This window comes from Odontesthes bonariensis, chromosome 8 (genome assembly GCF_027942865.1).
Source record: "Odontesthes bonariensis isolate fOdoBon6 chromosome 8, fOdoBon6.hap1, whole genome shotgun sequence".
Taxonomy (NCBI): domain Eukaryota; kingdom Metazoa; phylum Chordata; class Actinopteri; order Atheriniformes; family Atherinopsidae; genus Odontesthes; species Odontesthes bonariensis.
Window position 1 is genome coordinate 350,193 of NC_134513.1, and position 20,681 is coordinate 370,873.

General features: G+C 43.0%; 1 protein-coding gene across 3 annotated transcripts in view; it reads right to left on the bottom strand.

Moving 5' to 3' along the window:
• The window catches only part of plxnc1 (plexin C1), a 49,959-nt gene extending 35,697 nt beyond the window's left edge, over window positions 1-14,262 (bottom strand). For all 3 annotated transcript variants that reach the window (XM_075471253.1, XM_075471254.1, XM_075471255.1), the window contains exons 1-10: window positions 13,232-14,262; window positions 10,470-10,598; window positions 9,095-9,229; window positions 8,920-9,020; window positions 8,738-8,843; window positions 7,093-7,255; window positions 6,763-6,865; window positions 3,810-3,885; window positions 3,544-3,585; window positions 3,334-3,467 (exon numbers count right to left, since the gene is read on the bottom strand). In XM_075471253.1, the coding sequence (XP_075327368.1) occupies window positions 3,334-3,467; window positions 3,544-3,585; window positions 3,810-3,885; window positions 6,763-6,865; window positions 7,093-7,255; window positions 8,738-8,843; window positions 8,920-9,020; window positions 9,095-9,229; window positions 10,470-10,598; window positions 13,232-14,221 (1,979 nt within the window). In that variant the 5' untranslated portion in view covers window positions 14,222-14,262. The remainder of the gene's footprint in view (window positions 1-3,333; window positions 3,468-3,543; window positions 3,586-3,809; window positions 3,886-6,762; window positions 6,866-7,092; window positions 7,256-8,737; window positions 8,844-8,919; window positions 9,021-9,094; window positions 9,230-10,469; window positions 10,599-13,231) is intronic.
• Between the last annotated feature and the right edge of the window lie 6,419 nt (window positions 14,263-20,681).

The window sequence follows — 20,681 nt, forward strand, 5'->3', positions numbered from 1 at the left end:
CGACGGGACCCGCGGGTTCGGGCCGGGTTCGGGTCAAAAATATAAGCAGATGACTCGGGTCGGTCCTCGGGCTTAATCTTTTCCGTCCAGTGAAAAAATTTTTAAAAAAATGTATTAATCATCGCTGCTGTTTACCGTGAATCATGGTGAATTTCCCCTTGGGGATCAATAAAGTATCTATCTATCGTAACGAAAGTCTGCATGGAGCGGGGACAGACATGACACCGCTGCCTGCACGCCGCAAACTTGCTGCAGGTGAGCAGGTGAATTCACCGTCGCGACAGGAGTGGGAAAATCAGAGGTCTGGAAAGTGTTTGGAGTGGTGCTGGATTCTGATGGAAATTCCACAGGTTATGTGCAATGCTCAAAATGCAAGGTGCTGTTAGAATATGACAGCAAAAAAACAGGGACGTCCAGCCTGAGCCGCCATACAGTAAGCTGTGGGCATTCGGCCACCACCACGACGCAGCAGCTGAGGATGTGCGGATGATTCTGCTTTTTTTTTTTATAGCAAGAACAGTAAGTTTTCCCATTCATATCATGTTTCTATTGTGGAAAAAATATCGTTTCACTAGGTTTTTACGTGGGTTAGGCCACTGCACATTTGTGCCGTAACGACCCACAGCCCGTCAGTCTCCATTGGATAACATGGGAAAACTCGACCCCCGCCGTCGGGCCGCAGGCCGGGTTCGAGTCGATAATTCATATTGATGTGTCGGGTTACATCGAGCTCAGGCTTTGAAAGCTACGGGCCGGGTTGGGTCGGGTTGTAATTTTCAGGCCCGTTGAGAACTCTAGTAGGGGGTAGAAATAGAAGAGGTAAAGATAAGTAGGAATGGGATTCAAACCCTGGTTCGGGTAGGGGGTAGAAATAGAAGAGGTAAAGATAAGTAGGGATGGTTCAAACCCTGGTTGGGGTAGGGGGTAGAAATAGAAGAGGTAAAGATAAGTAGGAATGGTTCAAACCCTGGTTCGGGTAGGGGGTAGAAATAGAAGAGGTAAAGATAAGTAGGAATGGTTCAAACCCTGGTTGGGGTAAGGGGTAATGAAAGTATAGAGGGTGCCAGAGGTGGAGGCAGGACAAGACACACTAGCAGATTCAGCAGACAAACTCACCTAAACAGTCCTACAATCACTAAAAATGCCAGCAAAAGCAAGGCCATACAGGCCAACTCAAATGGCCGCCTGGTTTCAAAAGGCTCACATGGGCCACACCCTCCACTTAACTCTTTCGGTGCCATTGACGTCTATAGACGTCAATTTAAAAAAAAACGTTAACTGCCAAAGACGTCTGTAGACGTCAATTGCGTTTTTTAACAGAGCGGGCTGGGGGACAATCTAGCTAGTTTGTCACTAAATCTTAGGCTTGTAAACACTAAACAGAGAATATACTGGCAAAATTACCCGCTAGGTGGCAGCAGTGCCACTTTGCACAAAAAAAAGAAGCTTGTTTTCTCCGTTTTTTGGGTCAAACAGCTGTTTTTGGTGAAACCAACCTATGTTCTACTGTCTATTACTAAAGGACTGAAAATGGTAGAAACAAACTTTTTTTTCCTGATGAAAGAAGAGAGTCTACTCTTTCGTTTGGTAATTTCGGTGTGTACATAGTCATAAGACACACTTTTCTGTGGGTCTTGGAAAATCTGTCAAAATACTGTAAAACACTTGGCAGTATGGCTCTCTCTTCACTAAAAATGGCCGGCAGCCAATGAGTTAAATATCCTGAACTTCTTCTTTGCTTCTTCAAAGAGTCTGTTTACCCTAAGTGCCCCCCCTGCTGGGCCCCCAGCTGCTATTGCTTCTTCTAATCCAAATCCACTGACTGGACTTTACTGCCTCATCTGACACTTCCTTCACTATTTTCCTCACACTCTGTCCACTTACACCCAGCTCCCTCAGCAATGAGACAACAGACTTTGCAACAAATCCTCTACATCCTACTTCCACTGGACAGATTCTAACCTTCCATCCTCGCTGCTCTGCTTCTGCCCCCAACTCCACATATCTAAGCTTTTTCCTTTCATATGCTTCCTCTACTAATTCCACCCAAGGAACAGTCAGCTCTATGAAACAGACTCTCATTCTACTCCTAGACCACAAGACTATATCAGGCCTTAAATTTGTAGAGGCTATTTCCTGGGGAACAACAAGCTTATTTCCTAAATCTACCTGCATCTCCCAATCACAAGCATCCTCCAAGCTGCCGTGCCTCCTTATCGTCTTATTAACTTTCTCCCCCTCTTTAACAAACTGAATTGCCCCTCTCTTCACCTTAGACCCTCCTAAGTTTACCGCCCTTCGTTTATCTTCAATACCTGCAGCTAAGCTTCTTAATACTTGGTCATGTCGCCATGTATACTGGCCTTGTGACAGACTAACCTTACACCCTGACAAAATATGCCTTAGAGTTTCAGTACCTGAACATAACGGGCCTTCGTTTACCCAGAGTTTTAGGTTCTGGGGAGTTGGCAATACATCATATGTTGCCCCAATCAAAAATCTAATACTGCCAACAACAATACAATCCAGCTTTTTCTTCTCTACACCGTCCCTGCTCAGCCTGAGCCACTGCCTTTGCACCCCTTAGCATTTCCTCTTAAAGGATAAGACCGGTTTTTTGACATTGGGCCCTTGATTTCACATTATAGCATGATGTTCTACTCACCCCTGCTTGTTGTTGAACATTTGGAGCTGTTCCGAAGATATTCGCGAGGCGTCTGGCTGCTCTCTTGAGATATTCGGCCATGAAACGGTTTCCTATGGGCAAGCTCATACAGGCACAAACTATGCTGTTTATAATTTATTAATTACTCTACACTAGCACTGATAACGTGGAGGTGCGTCGCTTACTTAAAAAAATCCGGGTTATTGTAATTTTGATTTTTTTGTCGTAAAGTGGGTGTTACTGACGTCATCGTCGTGCTACTGCCACAGACAGCCCACAGACCTGCTGCCTATTTATTCATTCGGCTAAAATTCAAAATTAGTAACCCGGATTTTTTTAAGTAAGCGACGCACCTCCACGTTATCAGTGCTAGTGTAGAGTAATTAATAAATTATAAACAGCATAGTTTGTACCTGTATAAGCTTGCCCATAGGAAACCGTTTGATGGCCGAATATCTCAAGAGAGCAGCCGGACGCCTCGCGAATATCTTCGGAACAGCTCCAAATGTTCAACAACAAGCAGGGGTGAGTAGAACATCATGTTATAATGTGAAATCAAGGGCCCAATGTCAAAAAACCGGTCTTATCCTTTAATGAGAGGGACTCCTGACACCAGGGGTAAGAGTTTGGGTCCAGTGCAAAGTGAAAGTTTCTGCAGAGGGACTCACTCCCGTGGAGAACAGTCCATGTCCTTCTGGATCCTCACTCTGGTCACATGACTGAGGTTCCGACCCGACAGCAGAGCGTGGTTTCTGCCGTAGAAAGACACAACACTGGGAGTGATGGAGGAGATCTCCGGCTTCTGACGGTAAAACACATAAAATAAGACTTAGTGCCTTCTTCTCTGACATCATACCGCATGTGTGATTCAGACTCACTGAAAGGTTCGTCCCAGACTCCATCTCCTGACAAACACTGACCTGCAGGGGAAGCAGGAAGAATGAATTCAGCAGGTTTCCATCACTGTAACTGCAGCAGAAGAGCTGCTGGAGCTGATATTAAACGAGCTAAAAGCTGGAAACAGGACAGAAGAAGCTGTGTGTTCTATACATGCTGCATCTGTTGGGTTACTGCTCAGCTGCCTCAGGCTCAATGTGCTGGTGTTGAGTTAAAAGTGTGAGACAGAAACAGAAAGTCTGATTACATTCTGCAGTCCCTGATGGGCCCAGGAACAGCGGCCGTTGCTCCACCCACATCCAGCCTCGATGCACTGCTGACACCTGAAGAGAAAAGCATCAAACTCTGGCTGTGAGGGCGACTTCCATGGGACAGGATGCAGTTTACAGTAACACCACTAATATGGATCATTTAGAGTCAGGGGGCAGCAGAAAGAGCTCTGTGATGGAACACAGTTAACTGTGATGGAACATAGTTAACTAACTGTGATGGAACATAGTTAACTAACTGTGATGGAACATAGTTAACTGTGATGGAACATAGTTAACTAACTGTGATGGAACACAGTTAACTGTGATGGAACATAGTTAACTAACTGTGATGGAACATAGTTAACTGTGATGGAACATAGTTAACTGTGATGGAACATAGTTAACTGTGATGGAACATAGTTAACTGTGATGGAACATAGTTAACTGTGATGGAACATAGTTAACTAACTGTGATGGAACACAGTTAACTGTGATGGAACATAGTTAACTGTGATGGAACATAGTTAACTGTGATGGAACATAGTTAACTAACTGTGATGGAACATAGTTAACTAACTGTGATGGAACATAGTTAACTGTGATGGAACATAGTTAACTGTGATGGAACATAGTTAACTGTGATAGAACATAGTTAACTGTGATGGAACATAGTTAACTGTGATGGAACATAGTTAACTAACTGTGATGGAACATAGTTAACTAACTGTGATGGAACATAGTTAACTGTGATGGAACATAGTTAACTGTGATGGAACATAGTTAACTAACTGTGATGGAACATAGTTAACTGTGATGGAACATAGTTAACTGTGATAGAACATAGTTAACTGTGATGGAACATAGTTAACTGTGATGGAACATAGTTAACTGTGATGGAACATAGTTAACTGTGATAGAACATAGTTAACTGTGATGGAACATAGTTAACTGTGATAGAACATAGTTAACTGTGATGGAACATAGTTAACTAACTGTGATGGAACATAGTTAACTGTGATGGAACATAGTTAACTAACTGTGATGGAACATAGTTAACTAACTGTGATGGAACATAGTTAACTGTGATGGAACATAGTTAACTGTGATGGAACATAGTTAACTAACTGTGATGGAACATAGTTAACTGTGATGGAACATAGTTAACTGTGATGGAACATAGTTAACTGTGATGGAACATAGTTAACTGTGATGGAACATAGTTAACTGTGATGGAACATAGTTAACTGTGATAGAACATAGTTAACTAACTGTGATGGAACATAGTTAACTGTGATGGAACATAGTTAACTAACTGTGATGGAACATAGTTAACTAACTGTGATAGAACATAGTTAACTGTGATGGAACATAGTTAACTGTGATAGAACATAGTTAACTGTGATAGAACATAGTTAACTGTGATGGAACATAGTTAACTGTGATGGAACATAGTTAACTAACTGTGATGGAACATAGTTAACTGTGATGGAACATAGTTAACTGTGATGGAACATAGTTAACTAACTGTGATGGAACATAGTTAACTGTGATGGAACATAGTTAACTGTGATGGAACATAGTTAACTAACTGTGATGGAACATAGTTAACTGTGATGGAACATAGTTAACTGTGATGGAACATAGTTAACTAACTGTGATGGAACATAGTTAACTGTGATGGAACATAGTTAACTGTGATGGAACATAGTTAACTGTGATGGAACATAGTTAACTGTGATGGAACATAGTTAACTGTGATGGAACATAGTTAACTGTGATGGAACATAGTTAACTGTGATGGAACATAGTTAACTGTGATAGAACATAGTTAACTGTGATGGAACATAGTTAACTGTGATGGAACATAGTTAACTAACTGTGATGGAACATAGTTAACTGTGATGGAACATAGTTAACTGTGATGGAACATAGTTAACTGTGATGGAACATAGTTAACTGTGACGGAACACAGTTAACTGTGATGGAACATAGTTAACTGTGATAGAACATAGTTAACTGTGATGGAACATAGTTAACTGTGATGGAACATAGTTAACTAACTGTGATGGAACATAGTTAACTGTGATGGAACATAGTTAACTAACTGTGATGGAACATAGTTAACTGTGATGGAACATAGTTAACTGTGATGGAACATAGTTAACTGTGATAGAACATAGTTAACTGTGATGGAACATAGTTAACTGTGATGGAACATAGTTAACTAACTGTGATGGAACATAGTTAACTGTGATGGAACATAGTTAACTAACTGTGATGGAACATAGTTAACTGTGATAGAACATAGTTAACTGTGACGGAACACAGTTAACTGTGATGGAACATAGTTAACTAACTGTGATGGAACATAGTTAACTGTGACGGAACACAGTTAACTGTGATGGAACATAGTTAACTGTGATGGAACATAGTTAACTGTGACGGAACACAGTTAACTGTGATGGAACATAGTTAACTGTGACGGAACACAGTTAACTGTGATGGAACATAGTTAACTGTGATGGAACACAGTTAACTGTGATGGAACATAGTTAACTGTGATGGAACACAGTTAACTGTGATGGAACACAGTTAACTGTGATGGAACATAGTTAACTGTGATGGAACACAGTTAACTGTGATGGAACATAGTTAACTGTGATAGAACATAGTTAACTGTGACGGAACACAGTTAACTGTGATGGAACACAGTTAACTGTGATGGAACACAGTTAACTGTGATGGAACATAGTTAACTGTGATGGAACATAGTTAACTGTGACGGAACACAGTTAACTGTGATGGAACATAGTTAACTAACTGTGATGGAACATAGTTAACTGTGATGGAACATAGTTCAGTTAGACTTTTTACCTCAGTTATATGGGAAAGATAGTTTTACTAATGATACCTTGAGCTTGGATTGATCCTACATATTAATGCACTTACAAAGCAGAACTTGGAGGTCCGTGGACTTCAGAGCAGTTTATCATCCTCAGATTTTCTGACAGATATGTCGTCCCAAGTCTCATCTTCACTGTGAATCGTACACCTGAGAAACAAAGGTCCAAAGTGTGTTCCCATCACTGTGAGAGTCAGACATGATGCTGGCTGTTGCAGATATAACTGGATGGATGGTTACTGGAGTCAGACTCGATGCTCAGGCCAACTCTGGGATTATCAGGCTTCCTGCATCAGTTTTCAAACTGACAGAACTTTAGGTTTTAATGCTCTGATGAACTTTTTCATGTCTGAGATCAACTATCAAACGTTACTGACCGTCAGCAGGAAGAGAGCCATTAAGCAGGGTGCAGGTGCATTGTGGGAACTGTGGAAGGTACTTCATGCTGAAATACTCCTTAGAGGTTGTAGAGAACTGACAGGCAAAGTTAGACGTTGCATTCTGGCCCGCAGTCACGTGAATCTGGACGATTAGTTTGATCTGAGAAAAGGAGGAATATTGGTGAGAAACGGTTACAAATGAAGACGGTCATAAGTGTGAGTCACCTAAAGCCTCGTTCCCACTATGCAGTTCGGTACGGGTCGGGTCAGAACAGTACGGGTCGGGTCTCTTTGGGGTCAGCTGTACAAAGGGGACCCTCAGAGGTGGGCGGACCCGAAGCGTAAATAACCTCCATAATGTGGAACCACCTCCCAGCTTCTTCAGCTTAATGCCACACCGGCTCGCGGTCCGGTTGAAACCACTCTCTGACATTTCTGCTCAATCAGCTGGAAAACTTTTTGGTTTGGCCCAGCGCCATCGAGCTCCCGCTGCACAGCCTCCTCACCAACACCGGAGAGCAGAGCCTGGACCCGGTCCTGTGTGCTCGGTACCCCAAGCAGAAGGGCTACAGACATGGGAACCATGGAACCATGGGGTAACGGGTTCCATGGGAACGGGTTCCATGGTGGTAACGGGTTCCATGGTGGTAACGGGTTCCATGGGAACGGGTTCCATGGTGGTAACGGGTTCCATGGGAACGGGTTCCATGGGACCGGGTAGGGATGGAAATCGTGTTTCAGTTCCTTGGAATCGTTTTGGCGATTTTGCAAACGATTCCCTTATCGATGCCAGTGGGTGCGAATGACGTCACCACGCAACGTTGTGTGGCGAGTCCAGCGCAGCCAGCAGCCAACAGTAAACATGGCGCCCAAGCGGTACAAACGCTCGAAAGTTTGGTTCCACATCCCTAAAAAAGACGACAACAGGGCAACTTGCAAAGTGAATATTTCACCAAAGGGAGGAAATACTACCAACATGCAATAACTATGAATGAATGTCGCGTTTTCGATCTGCTCCGGACTAACGTTGGTGAATCTGAACCCAGCAGCGTTAGCAACGTTAGCATGTCCTCGGCTAACACTGCAGCTAACTAACTAACTAACACTGCCTATCATGTTAGCTCCATTTGCCTGATTGTAAAAGCTGCTGTTAGTAACGGTTAAGGTTAAATGAATGCCTTCTCAGGCATTACATTTAGATGAAATCATGAGAGACAGAGCCTGACTGGCTCAGAGCCAGAGGCTGGTGGTGCTACCCCCAGTTCACCTCTACCTCCAGCTTCTCCTTTCACCAGAGCAGGAAGAGTTAAATTACCCAGGCCAGGATAGACCAATGTGGACCTCACCGTTGTTGGGTTTGTGAGGTCATGACTCGTGTTACTTCTAAACTAAACAAAGTTGATGCTGATCGACCGGTTTGTTGTCCTTTTTCTCCAAATGAGAATCGATAAAGGAACCGACAAAGAACCGAATCGTTAAGCAGAATCGAAAATGGAATTGGAATCGTAAAAATCTAATCAATTCCCATCCCTAGTAACGGGTTCCAAGGGACCGGTACGCTTTCCAGGGAGTGGAAACACTGAAATAAGCGTACCGTTCTGAGCCGACCCGTACCGGACTGCATAGTGGGAACGAGGCTTACCGGTCCATCGGGGTCCTTCACAACTCTGTGGGAAACCATTTTCTGCTGGGATTCCTCCGGGATGGACAGCCAGTCTGAGTCTCTGCAGTCGTCTTCAAATGTGCAGCTGGAACAACAGAAGAAGGTCATCAGCAGCTCTAAAATGATCTGAGGATGTGGGCTGCAGGTGAGGTTTCTCTGACCGGGACTTAGAGCTGCACCAGACACAGAATGGATCCTGAGCCGACCAGCACTGCTGCACATCTGTGTGCGAGCTGCACGCCGCCACGGGTACACGCCTCATCTGGAGAGAGACGCCAACATTCAGAAGCACTTAGATACAGGGCAGCACACGCAGCATGAAGATCATCCAACTACCTGCTTTCTGAACGCCACAAACATGTGTTTAGGATCCACTGGATCCAGATGCATCTTGGGAAACACTTTGCGGTCGTCGTTGGCCCTGTAGAGCACCCTGGGACAGGCCGGGTGAAAGTTCCTGTCCACAACGAGCTGACAACACAGATGGTTATGTTTCTGAACAACTTTAGAAACGACCAACACAAATCCCCAAAGATAAATCTCATATTGTGTGAAACAACGTGTCAGCACACAGCTCCTCTGGTCCAAGCAAAGTCTGAGACGTTCACATCAGGACACAGTGAGTTACTCTGAGTCTTTGGCAGAGCCAGGAAATATCATCTAAGCAGGGAGGAAATCTTCTGCTGCTCTTCTAATACCTTGTGTACACCAAGGGCGACCTACGCTAACTGAGCGCCGGAAATCATTATTTCTCTATGGAGGGTGAGCGAACTGAGCGACCAGAGCGGATTCCAGCGATTAAACTCAAGCTAACATTATGGTAATGAGCTATGACGCGGTTCGGCGAAATCCAATGACAATCCACAGATTGTAGGGGTCCGACAATCCGCGGGGTTCGCGGAAACAGACGTGTAAACTTTGGTTCCTATCCAAACAATAGTCGTTTAATCCTGAGACTGTTGCAATTGCCGTGTCGAGTGCTTCAATACAATAGTGTAGTAACCCCACACATACCTTTCTCACTGCAATTAAGTTTTATTTCGGATTTATTTCGGATTTTATTTCGAATTTAGTTTATTTTCACAGCTGCCTCTGCTATTCCTGCTGCTCTCAGGTGTACCTAATGTAGTTTTACATAATTTGTAACGTGATGTATATCTTGTATAACAAATTGTAAATAACAACACGTTTATTCGTGTCCCTGCCCTCTCTTTCCTCCTTTGTTCTTTTTCGCGGGGGTGCTGCACAGCCGGCTCCCTCCGCTACCAGGCAGCGTAGGTCGCCCTTGGTGTACACGCAGCATCAGACTTTCTGCCAGCACCAACACAACAGAAGCGGGTTGAAAACTCTGCTGCTGTTTCAGTTTCATGAGCCTTTGTTGCTCAACTTCATCAGGATGTACACAGGATGTGATGCAACCGCTTGTGTTGCTCAGGCTCAATGCCGACTGAGTCTCCAGCTTAGTTCAACGTTGTTGTGGAGTTTTTCCAGGTCCTGTTGTGCTTTACTACAACTTTTCCAGGAGAGGTTCACCTGTGCCCGGACCTCAGAGGCTTCCGTAGAACTGAAGTCCGTTTCCTACAGTGAGTCTAACAGACTGTTACTGTGGACCGTTTCCCCTCCCCAACCATGTAAAAAGGGTCTCTGTGGAATGAAGTTTGTTTATCAGAGCGATGGACAGAACACAGTGTGATACGGTTTGCTAACACACCTTGATGAGCTGCCCGTCTGCTGTCCCGATGAAGAACACCATCCAGGCCTTCTGCCTCACTGCCAGCACAGAGGTCATGTAGTGCTGTCTGAAGAGCAGCGCCTTTGGCTTCAGGGTCTTTGGCTCCGACTGAAAAACAGAAGCAAGAATCTTTTCAGTTATCTATGGGAAGGTGAAAAAGCTTAACAATGTTAGTCAGGGAGCATGTTCAGAATTAGCCTGGCGACGCCATCCTACGTACTTCCGCCCAAAGATTTTGGCTCCGCACATAGTCTGGCCCAACCCCCCTACCTCGGTTCGCTCAGTGTTTTGCCAATCAGCAAACAGTTGCGAGTGGTGACGCAGAACTCACGCGCGGAGTCCATTGTAGTCCATATAATTGTAGTTCAACCGCAGCGGAAATAAACATGGCGACGGAAGAACGCTAGAAGCTATCCATGAAGTTGTCTCAACTCTGGAGAGCATTACACAATTAAAACGAGAGCAAGAGGAATGCCTCGTCAATTTTGTTAGTGGCAAGGATGTCGTAGCTCTCCTTCCAACTGGCTTTGGGAAAAGTTTGATTTATCAAATGGTACCGGTATAATGAAAGCGGATGTGGGAAGCGTGATTCGCGAGCTAGAGCCTCGCGAGAGTAAGCATGAACCTCGGCGCATAACCTACGTCATTTCTAAACATTACTGATTGGTTAAGGGAACTCCAATGAATTTAAGTTGCTGGGTAAGGTCCCGCCCTCCATGGGAACGGATTCCTCTTGGGTTTTCCAGACTGTTTGACGGAGTCAACAGTCGGCTTTCGCCCAGGCTAGTTCAGAATGAGTCCAAATACAGAAACGGTACCAAAATAAAATGGACAAACCAACCTGAGCATGGATTATCTTTATTTTGACCAAACTATAAAATAACTCATATAGTCACATTGTAAATGAAAATGTGTGTTATTCAGCTTATTTGCAGCTCAGAAAACAGGAAAAAGATGCATTTATTTATTTGAACATGCACAGCATAAATGCAAATACAATATCTAGGAGTAAAAGCAGAGTTAGTTCAGTTCTGAGCAGCTTTAAAGTGAATATCTGCAGATGTTTCCATGGTAACAGCTGCAGAGACTCACTGAAACATGTTCCAACATGAACATAAACCCAGAATCTGAGGCAGAACCAGAGTTAGTTCAGTTCTGAGCAGCTTTAAAGTGAATATCTGCAGATGTTTCCATGGTAACAGCTGCAGAGATTCACTGAAACATGTTCCAACATGAACATAAACCCAGAATCTGAGGCAGAACCAGAGTTAGTTCAGTTCTGAGCAGCTTTAAAGTGAATATCTGCAGATGTTTCCATGGTAACAGCTGCGGACCAAGCGGTACAAACGCTCGAAAGTTTGGTTCCACATCCCTAAAAAAGACGACAACAGGGCAACTTGCAAAGTGAATATTTCACCAAAGGGAGGAAATACTACCAACATGCAATAACTATGAATGAATGTCGCGTTTTCGATCCGCTCCGGACTAACGTTGGTGAATCTGAACCCAGCAACGTTAGCAACGTTAGCATGTCCTCGGCTAACACTGCAGGTAACTAACTAACTAACACTGCCTATCATGTTAGCAGCATTTGCCTGATTGTAAAAGCTGCTGTTAGTAACGGTTAAGGTTAAATGAATGCCTTCTCAGGCATTACATTTAGATGAAATCATGAGAGACAGAGCCTGACTGGCTCAGAGCCAGAGGCTGGTGGTACTACCCCCAGTTCACCTCTACCTCCAGCTTCTCCTTTCACCAGAGCAGGAAGAGTTAAATTACCCAGGCCAGGATAGACCAATGTGGACCTCACCGTTGTTGGGTTTGTGAGGTCATGACTCGTGTTACTTCTAAACTAAACAAAGTTGATGCTGATCGACCGGTTTGTTGTCCTTTTTCTCCAAATGAGAATCGATAAGGGAACCGACAAAGAACCGAATCGTTAAGCAGAATCGAAAATGGAATCGTAAAAATCTTATCAATTCCCATCCCTACTGAGGAACAACATGGAGTTGTTGCCATGATCAGGGACCAACAGATCCCAAGAGCCCTCTGGAAGAACTTAGTACAGAGGGAGGCCAAAAGGAAGAAAATGATTAAAACACAGGTTTTTTTTGCTCAAGGATGCATTATTTTAGTGACCATTTTATTTATTTTCTAGCATTTGTTTTAACTCTTTACTACCACAAGAAATGTTGAGTTATCTTCAGTATTTGTCTCAAGCTCTCTGTTATCTCTGTAAAGCCAGTCTTTTGAAATGAAGGGGTCAAAATTGAATGTTGTAGGGGAAAAGAGTACTCAAAGCAAAACTAATACGGCTCCAAAATTTATAAATGTACTAGTTCGCCTCAATTAGTGAGAAATAATGTGCCTCTGTGAGCACTGGGGGCTGGGCCCCCCTAAAGACCAGATCCTAAAACCGCCCCTGTACCCACGCATGGGTCGCTGGGTCCAAACCTTTGACTGCACTGTAGCTTTAAAGCCAACTTCCCCACAGTGACTGCAACACAAAGCCAAAAAGCAGAACAGAAATGGCGCATTCATACAGTCACAGAGGTGAATCAAGTCAGTGAAGCTGAGAAGCTTTCAGCAGATTTGGAATTTTTCCTGTTTTTGATTTAAATCTGCACCAGAAGTAAATCTACTCTGGATGTCACAGCTTTACTATCTGAAAAGTTATGCTTCATGACGGGAGAACAACATCCAAACACATTCATTTCCCATAAAGCAACCCACCAACCCACCGTCCCTCCTTTAGAGGCGTAGAAGAAGTCGGGATCATTGTCGGGGCCAACGCTGCCATCGGGGCTGATGTCGAACACAGCCAGCTCGGTGTTGGTCCCGTCCACACCGAACACGCCGCTCCAAAGCACCTGCTGCCCACCCGGGATGAGCGAGGCGGCCAGCAGTCTGCAGCTGCCGCCGTCAGAGAGTCTGAGAGTCGCGCCTCGCAGAGTTTTCACAGTTTCAGCCTTACTGTTTTCAGCCTGAAGCCAGATGAGACGGACTCTGTTGCTTTCAGCGCCCGAGCGCACGTTGGACAGCAGATACGCTGTTGAATCGATCTGAAAACCGTCCACAAACTCCACATCACCTTTACTTCTGATGACAGCTTTTCCCGATGAAACAGATAGAGAAAATATCTCTCCTTCCTGTGCGTCATCCGTATTATGGAGGTTTATAGTCTGTGTATCAGAGTTGCAGCCGCTCTTCTTTGACTCGTCTTCGTGTTGTCGGACCGCAGTCAGAATGTAGGTCTCGGTCTGAGTTGAATCCTTCTTCACATCCAGCAGAAAGCCGACAGACCCGCTGCTGCTGCTCAGTGGCCCCACCTGGATGTTTTCCCTGTACAGAAGGTTAGAGATGTTCTGCAGGTCCAGAACCTCGCAGTAACCGCAGCCGCGGTAGGGCGCACCGCAGCTGATCAGGGAGCCGTTCTTCACAAAGGGCAGCAACATGTTGGCTCTGAATGTTGTTTCCCACGCAGCCGCCCCAGAGACCCGCTGAAACTCCTGCTGGTCCCCGTTCCTAAAGATCCCTTTCTGGGTCAGCGTGCGGACCAGCTTCAGGTCGTGGCTCAGCTGGTACAGCCTCTCCTCTGTGGCGATGTACAGACCGGAGCTGCCCACAGCCAAGTCCCGAATGTCTTCGTCTAAAGGGAAAACTCCAACGTCCTTCAGACTCAGAGACGGTTCTGCCCAAAGAGAGCAAAGCAAACAGAGCAGCAGCATCATCTTTCAGCAACGACTCAGCTCTAACTTCCCTTCATACACTGACGGTGAGACTCTGATAAAGAGCCTTTAGAGGCGTGCGTACAAGCGCAAAGCAGAAGTGCTGAAGGGGGGAGGGGGGGGGGGGGGGGGCAGAGGTGTGACCAGAACGGCATGTGTGGGGGGGGCAGAAAACAATACCTGAAAAAAATAAATCGGTGGAAACCCACTACTACAACTTCAAGCATAATAATTATAATAATAATGATAATAATTATAATAAAAATAAAAATAATAATTTTAATGATAATAATAATAATAATAATAATAATTCAATTCGGTAATGAAAATATGGTCACACTAGCATTATCATGACCGTCAATTTTGTTAACAGTGTGGAATTATTTTATGAAGTTTTTTTTGTTTGTTTTTATTAAGAAATGTAGAACTTGTATGATGCTATTCAAACGCACCGTTACAACGCCATCAGGGTCACAAGAAACGTGTTCACCAAGTAACTGCTAAAGAGAAGAAATAAAGCCGAGGGATCAATCTATGGAGCAGTTTCATCCCGCCACACCGGCGAGAATTATTCCGTCTCTCTCACGCTGCTCTATAAAGTTTAATTGTAACAACACAGAGATCAATGACGGTTAAACATCATCAAAAACGAATACAGCTTAATTTAAAAGATTATTTTCAAGTCTTACCCGGTGACTGTCCGCATCCAGGAAGTAGGACTCACGAGCTGCTCACCTGGGACTCACGGACTTCACTGATTGGCTGTTGGGGAAACCCCGTGCAAGGCAAATGAATTATTTATGAATCATCTGTTCATTTAAAACTAAAATGAATTGTTTTTTAAGGTTTTGATAAAAGGATGTCATCTCAGAGTCTGGGCTACATATCAGATCAAAAAGGTTGTAACAAGCTTCCGTGATGCTTCTGAGAAAGTGTTCATTGGCAGAGAGGTGGTTAAAGTTTACTGGTTAGACTGAGACAGCGGGTCTGCCCCTACAGAGCATATAAAGCCCCCACGCCCCCCACCTACCTATGCTTACCATCCTGTCATTTTAGACATTTTTTCATTTCATCTTTTTAAACGAACCTTTTGATATTCAGGTCAAAAAAATAATAATTTAAATGTCGATATCTAAACATCTATTCTTATTATCACATTCTTTAAAAAAATGAAATCACTAACATCTTTTCGAACATTGTAAAGATATTTATCTTAGGGTTAGGTTTTTTGGAGCACACTTTCTCATTTTCTGTCTGCTGTCGGCAAACTTTTGCTCAACCTTAATTCAGTGGGAAGAGCGGTCCTTGCTTTTAATCCTTTCACATGTAATCAGCACACAGGCAGGTGGAGGTGAAGGCGTGAGCAGCAGAGGATTCCACAGACAGCCAGAAGTGCGCAAGTGAGACTTGGCTCATCTTTTTTTTCAGTCCATGCTGGAGTTCAGATGGACGGGAGGCTGCTCTGCTTGCAGGCTCAGGCCATCCCGGGGGGGTCACTGGGAAAGCGAACGGATGAGAACCCACTGATTTGCCAAGCTCTCCTCTCCAAACTGCTTAATAACTGGAATAGCGTCACGAAAACCGCACCAATTAGCCTCAGGATGGTATTAATTTGTACAGAAAACTGAGACTAACATACCACAGGCTTTATCAGCTCACCAAAGTAAGCAAGTCTGGCGAAAGATCAGAGTAACCGCGCCGAATATACTTCTAAGTGAACTACGGCAGCCGGAGCGCTTAGGGACCGTCGCAAAAGTGCAACGCCTTTTTTTTTTTTTTAATGACTCACTGGATATTCAACCAATGAACACCAAACACTTTCTGATGGGTTTGTGAACTCACTATAAAGCTTTCACAGCCTTTTAGTTTCCAGAAAAATCATTTTAGGTAGAACATTAACTCAGTGTGCATAGTTAATTCCATTTTAGACTTTTATTTTGTAATAGCTCTCTTGTTTTTAAAGATATCAACACCAAACCACTTCTGATGTGTTCATGGACTCATTGTGTACTTCCCACACCCTTTATTATCAAGGAAAACCTGTTCATTTTAAAAAAAGGCATAAGTAATCACTGTATATGATTAATTCATATTTATGGCTTTTATTTTGTAATAGCTCTCTTGTTTTTATAGATTTTAAAACCAAACCACTTCTGATGTGTTCATGGACTCATTGTTGAGTTTTCACACCCCGTTATGTTTTCAGAAAAAACTTTAGTTTTTTATACGGAAGAAGTAATCAGTTTGTAAACTACATTCTTAATAAAGGCTTTCACTTTTTTAATAACTCACTTAGATTTCAACATTTTGGCACCAAAACACTTCTGGTGCTTTTATGGATTTTATTTTATTTTATTGATTTGCACACATTCATTCAAATATATAAAAAAAATACACCATAAAACACAACAAATTAATAAAAAGGAATGTGTGCTGGAGATGTCAGAAACCCTTGTGGGCTTATAAGGAAACCTCATCTGGTCATTAAAACCCAATGATAACAATTGTAATAGAAAATATTTACAGGTTAAAACTCAACTTCATGAAAAATATGAATGGATCATATAAGGTGAGTATTTATGCCTTTTTGAGAAACTTGTAAAGGTTGTCCTTGATAATAAAGGTACAAAATGAGTTCATGAAGACATCAGAAGTCGTTTGGTTTTGATATATTTAAAAACAAGAGAGCTATTACAAAATAAAAGCCATGAATATGAATGAATCATATACAGTGATTACTTATGCCTTTTTTGAAATAAAATTTAAAAGGTTTTCCTTGATAATAAAGGGTGTGGGAAGTACACAATGAGTCCACGAACACATCAGAAGTGGTTTGGTGTTCATTGGTTGAATATCCAGTGAGTTATTAAAAAGAAACAAAAAAAGGCGTTGCACTTTTGCGGCGGTCCCTAAGCGCTCCGGCTGCCGTAGTTCACTTAGAAGTATATTACATACATTACATTACATTACATCACATTACGTAACCGTAATGTGATGTAACCTAAAGCTAGTCGCAGTGAGCTAACGCACTTCCGGTTATTTTCACAAAATAAAATACCCGTTGCCTTTTATCACAGGGAAAGCCATTACCACACAATTGGTGCTTTTGTTTTGAAAACAGGAAGTGAACCTTCCCTCGTTGTAGCTAGCTTGAAACTGCCGTTTTGACAGGAAATGACGATCGGCGACGTCACGTTACGTGGCATCTTGGGTAGTTTGAGTATGAGTAGTAACCTCATGATGCATACCCAACATTTAGGAGAATCTAGTATGCATCCGGGAACTTCATACTACATACTGCATACTGCATGCTACATGCTACATACTGCATACTGCATACTACATGCTACATGCTACATGCTGCATGCTACATGCTACATGCTGCATACTACATACTGCATACTGCATGCTACATGCTACATACTGCATACTGCATACTACATGCTACATGCTACATGCTGTATGCTACATGCTACATACTGCATACTACATGCTACATACTGCATGCTACATACTGCATGCTGAATACTGCATGCTACATACTGCATGCTACATGCTACATACTGCATACTACATGCTACATGCTACATGCTACATGCTACATGCTGCATGCTACATACTGCATGCTACATACTGCATACTGCATACTACATGCTGCATGCTACATGCTACATACTGCATACTACATACTACATGCTACATACTGCATGCTACATGCTGCATGCTACATGCTACATACTGCATACTACATACTACATGCTACATACTGCATGCTACATACTGCATACTGCATACTACATGCTACATGCTGCATGCTACATGCTACATACTACATACTACATGCTACATACTGCATACTACATGCTACATGCTGCATGCTACATGCTACATACTGCATACTACATACTACATGCTACATACTGCATGCTATATACTGCATACTGCATACTACATGCTACATGCTGCATGCTACATGCTACATACTGCATACTACATACTACATGCTACATACTGCATACTACATGCTACATGCTGCATGCTACATGCTACATACTGCATACTACATACTGCATGCTACATACTGCATGCTGAATACTGCATGCTACATACTGCATGCTACATGCTACATACTGCATACTGCATGCTACATACTGCATACTGCATACTACATACTGCATGCTACATACTGCATGCTGAATACTGCATACTACATACTGCATTCTACATGCTACATACTGCATGCTGCATGCTACATGCTACATACTGCATACTACATACTGCATGCTACATACTGCATGCTGAATACTGCATACTGCATGCTACATGCTACATACTGCATACTGCGTGCTACATACTGCATACTGCATACTACATACTGCATACTACATGCTACATACTGCACACTGCATATTACATGGTACATACTGCATGCTACATACTACATACTGCATACTGCATGCTACATACTGCATACTGCATGCTACAAGCTGCATACTACATACTGCATACTGCATGCTACATGCTACATACTGCACACTGCATGCTACATGGTACATACTGCATACTGCATACTGTATGCTACATACTGCATACTGCATGCTACAAGCTGCATACTACATACTGCATACTGCATGCTACATGCTACATACTGCATACTGCATACTACATGCTACATGCTGCATGCTACATGCTACATACTGCATACTACATGCTACATACTGCATGCTACATACTGCATGCTACATGCTATATACTGCATACTGCATACTCCATACTACATGCTACATACTGCATGCTACATGCTACATGCTGCATACTACATACTACATGCTACATACTGCATGCTACATACTGCATACTGCATACTACATGCTGCATGCTGCATGCTACATACTGCATACTACATACTACATGCTACATACTGCATGCTACATGCTACATGCTACATGCTGCATACTACATACTACATGCTACATACTGCATGCTACATACTGCATACTGCATACTACATGCTACATGCTGCATGCTACATGCTACATACTGCATGCTGCATACTACATACTGCATACTGCATGCTACATGCTACATACTGCATACTGCATACTACATGCTACATGCTACATGCTGCATGCTACATGCTACATACTGCATACTACATGCTACATACTGCATGCTACATACTGCATGCTGAATACTGCATGCTACATACTGCATGCTGAATACTGCATGCTACATACTGCATGCTACATGCTACATACTGCATACTACATGCTACATACTGCATGCTACATGCTACATGCTACATGCTGCATGCTACATACTGCATGCTACATACTGCATACTGCATACTACATGCTGCATGCTACATGCTACATACTGCATACTACATACTACATGCTACATACTGCATGCTACATGCTGCATGCTACATGCTACATACTGCATACTACATACTACATGCTACATACTGCATGCTACATACTGCATACTGCATACTACATGCTACATGCTGCATGATACATGCTACATACTACATACTACATGCTACATACTGCATACTACATGCTACATGCTGCATGCTACATGCTACATACTGCATACTACATACTACATGCTACATACTGCATGCTATATACTGCATACTGCATACTACATGCTACATGCTGCATGCTACATGCTACATACTGCATACTACATACTACATGCTACATACTGCATACTACATGCTACATGCTGCATGCTACATGCTACATACTGCATACTACATACTGCATGCTACATACTGCATGCTGAATACTGCATGCTACATACTGCATGCTACATGCTACATACTGCATACTGCATGCTACATACTGCATACTGCATACTACATACTGCATGCTACATACTGCATGCTGAATACTGCATACTACATACTGCATTCTACATGCTACATACTGCATGCTGCATGCTACATGCTACATACTGCATACTACATACTGCATGCTACATACTGCATGCTGAATACTGCATGCTACATACTGCATGCTACATGCTACATACTGCATACTGCGTGCTACATACTGCATACTGCATACTACATACTGCATACTACATGCTACATACTGCACACTGCATATTACATGGTACATACTGCATGCTACATACTACATACTGCATACTGCATGCTACATACTGCATACTGCATGCTACAAGCTGCATACTACATACTGCATACTGCATGCTACATGCTACATACTGCACACTGCATGCTACATGGTACATACTGCATGCTACATACTGCATACTGCATACTGTATGCTACATACTGCATACTGCATGCTACAAGCTGCATACTACATACTGCATACTGCATGCTACATGCTACATACTGCATACTGCATACTACATGCTACATGCTGCATGCTACATGCTACATACTGCATACTACATGCTACATACTGCATGCTACATACTGCATGCT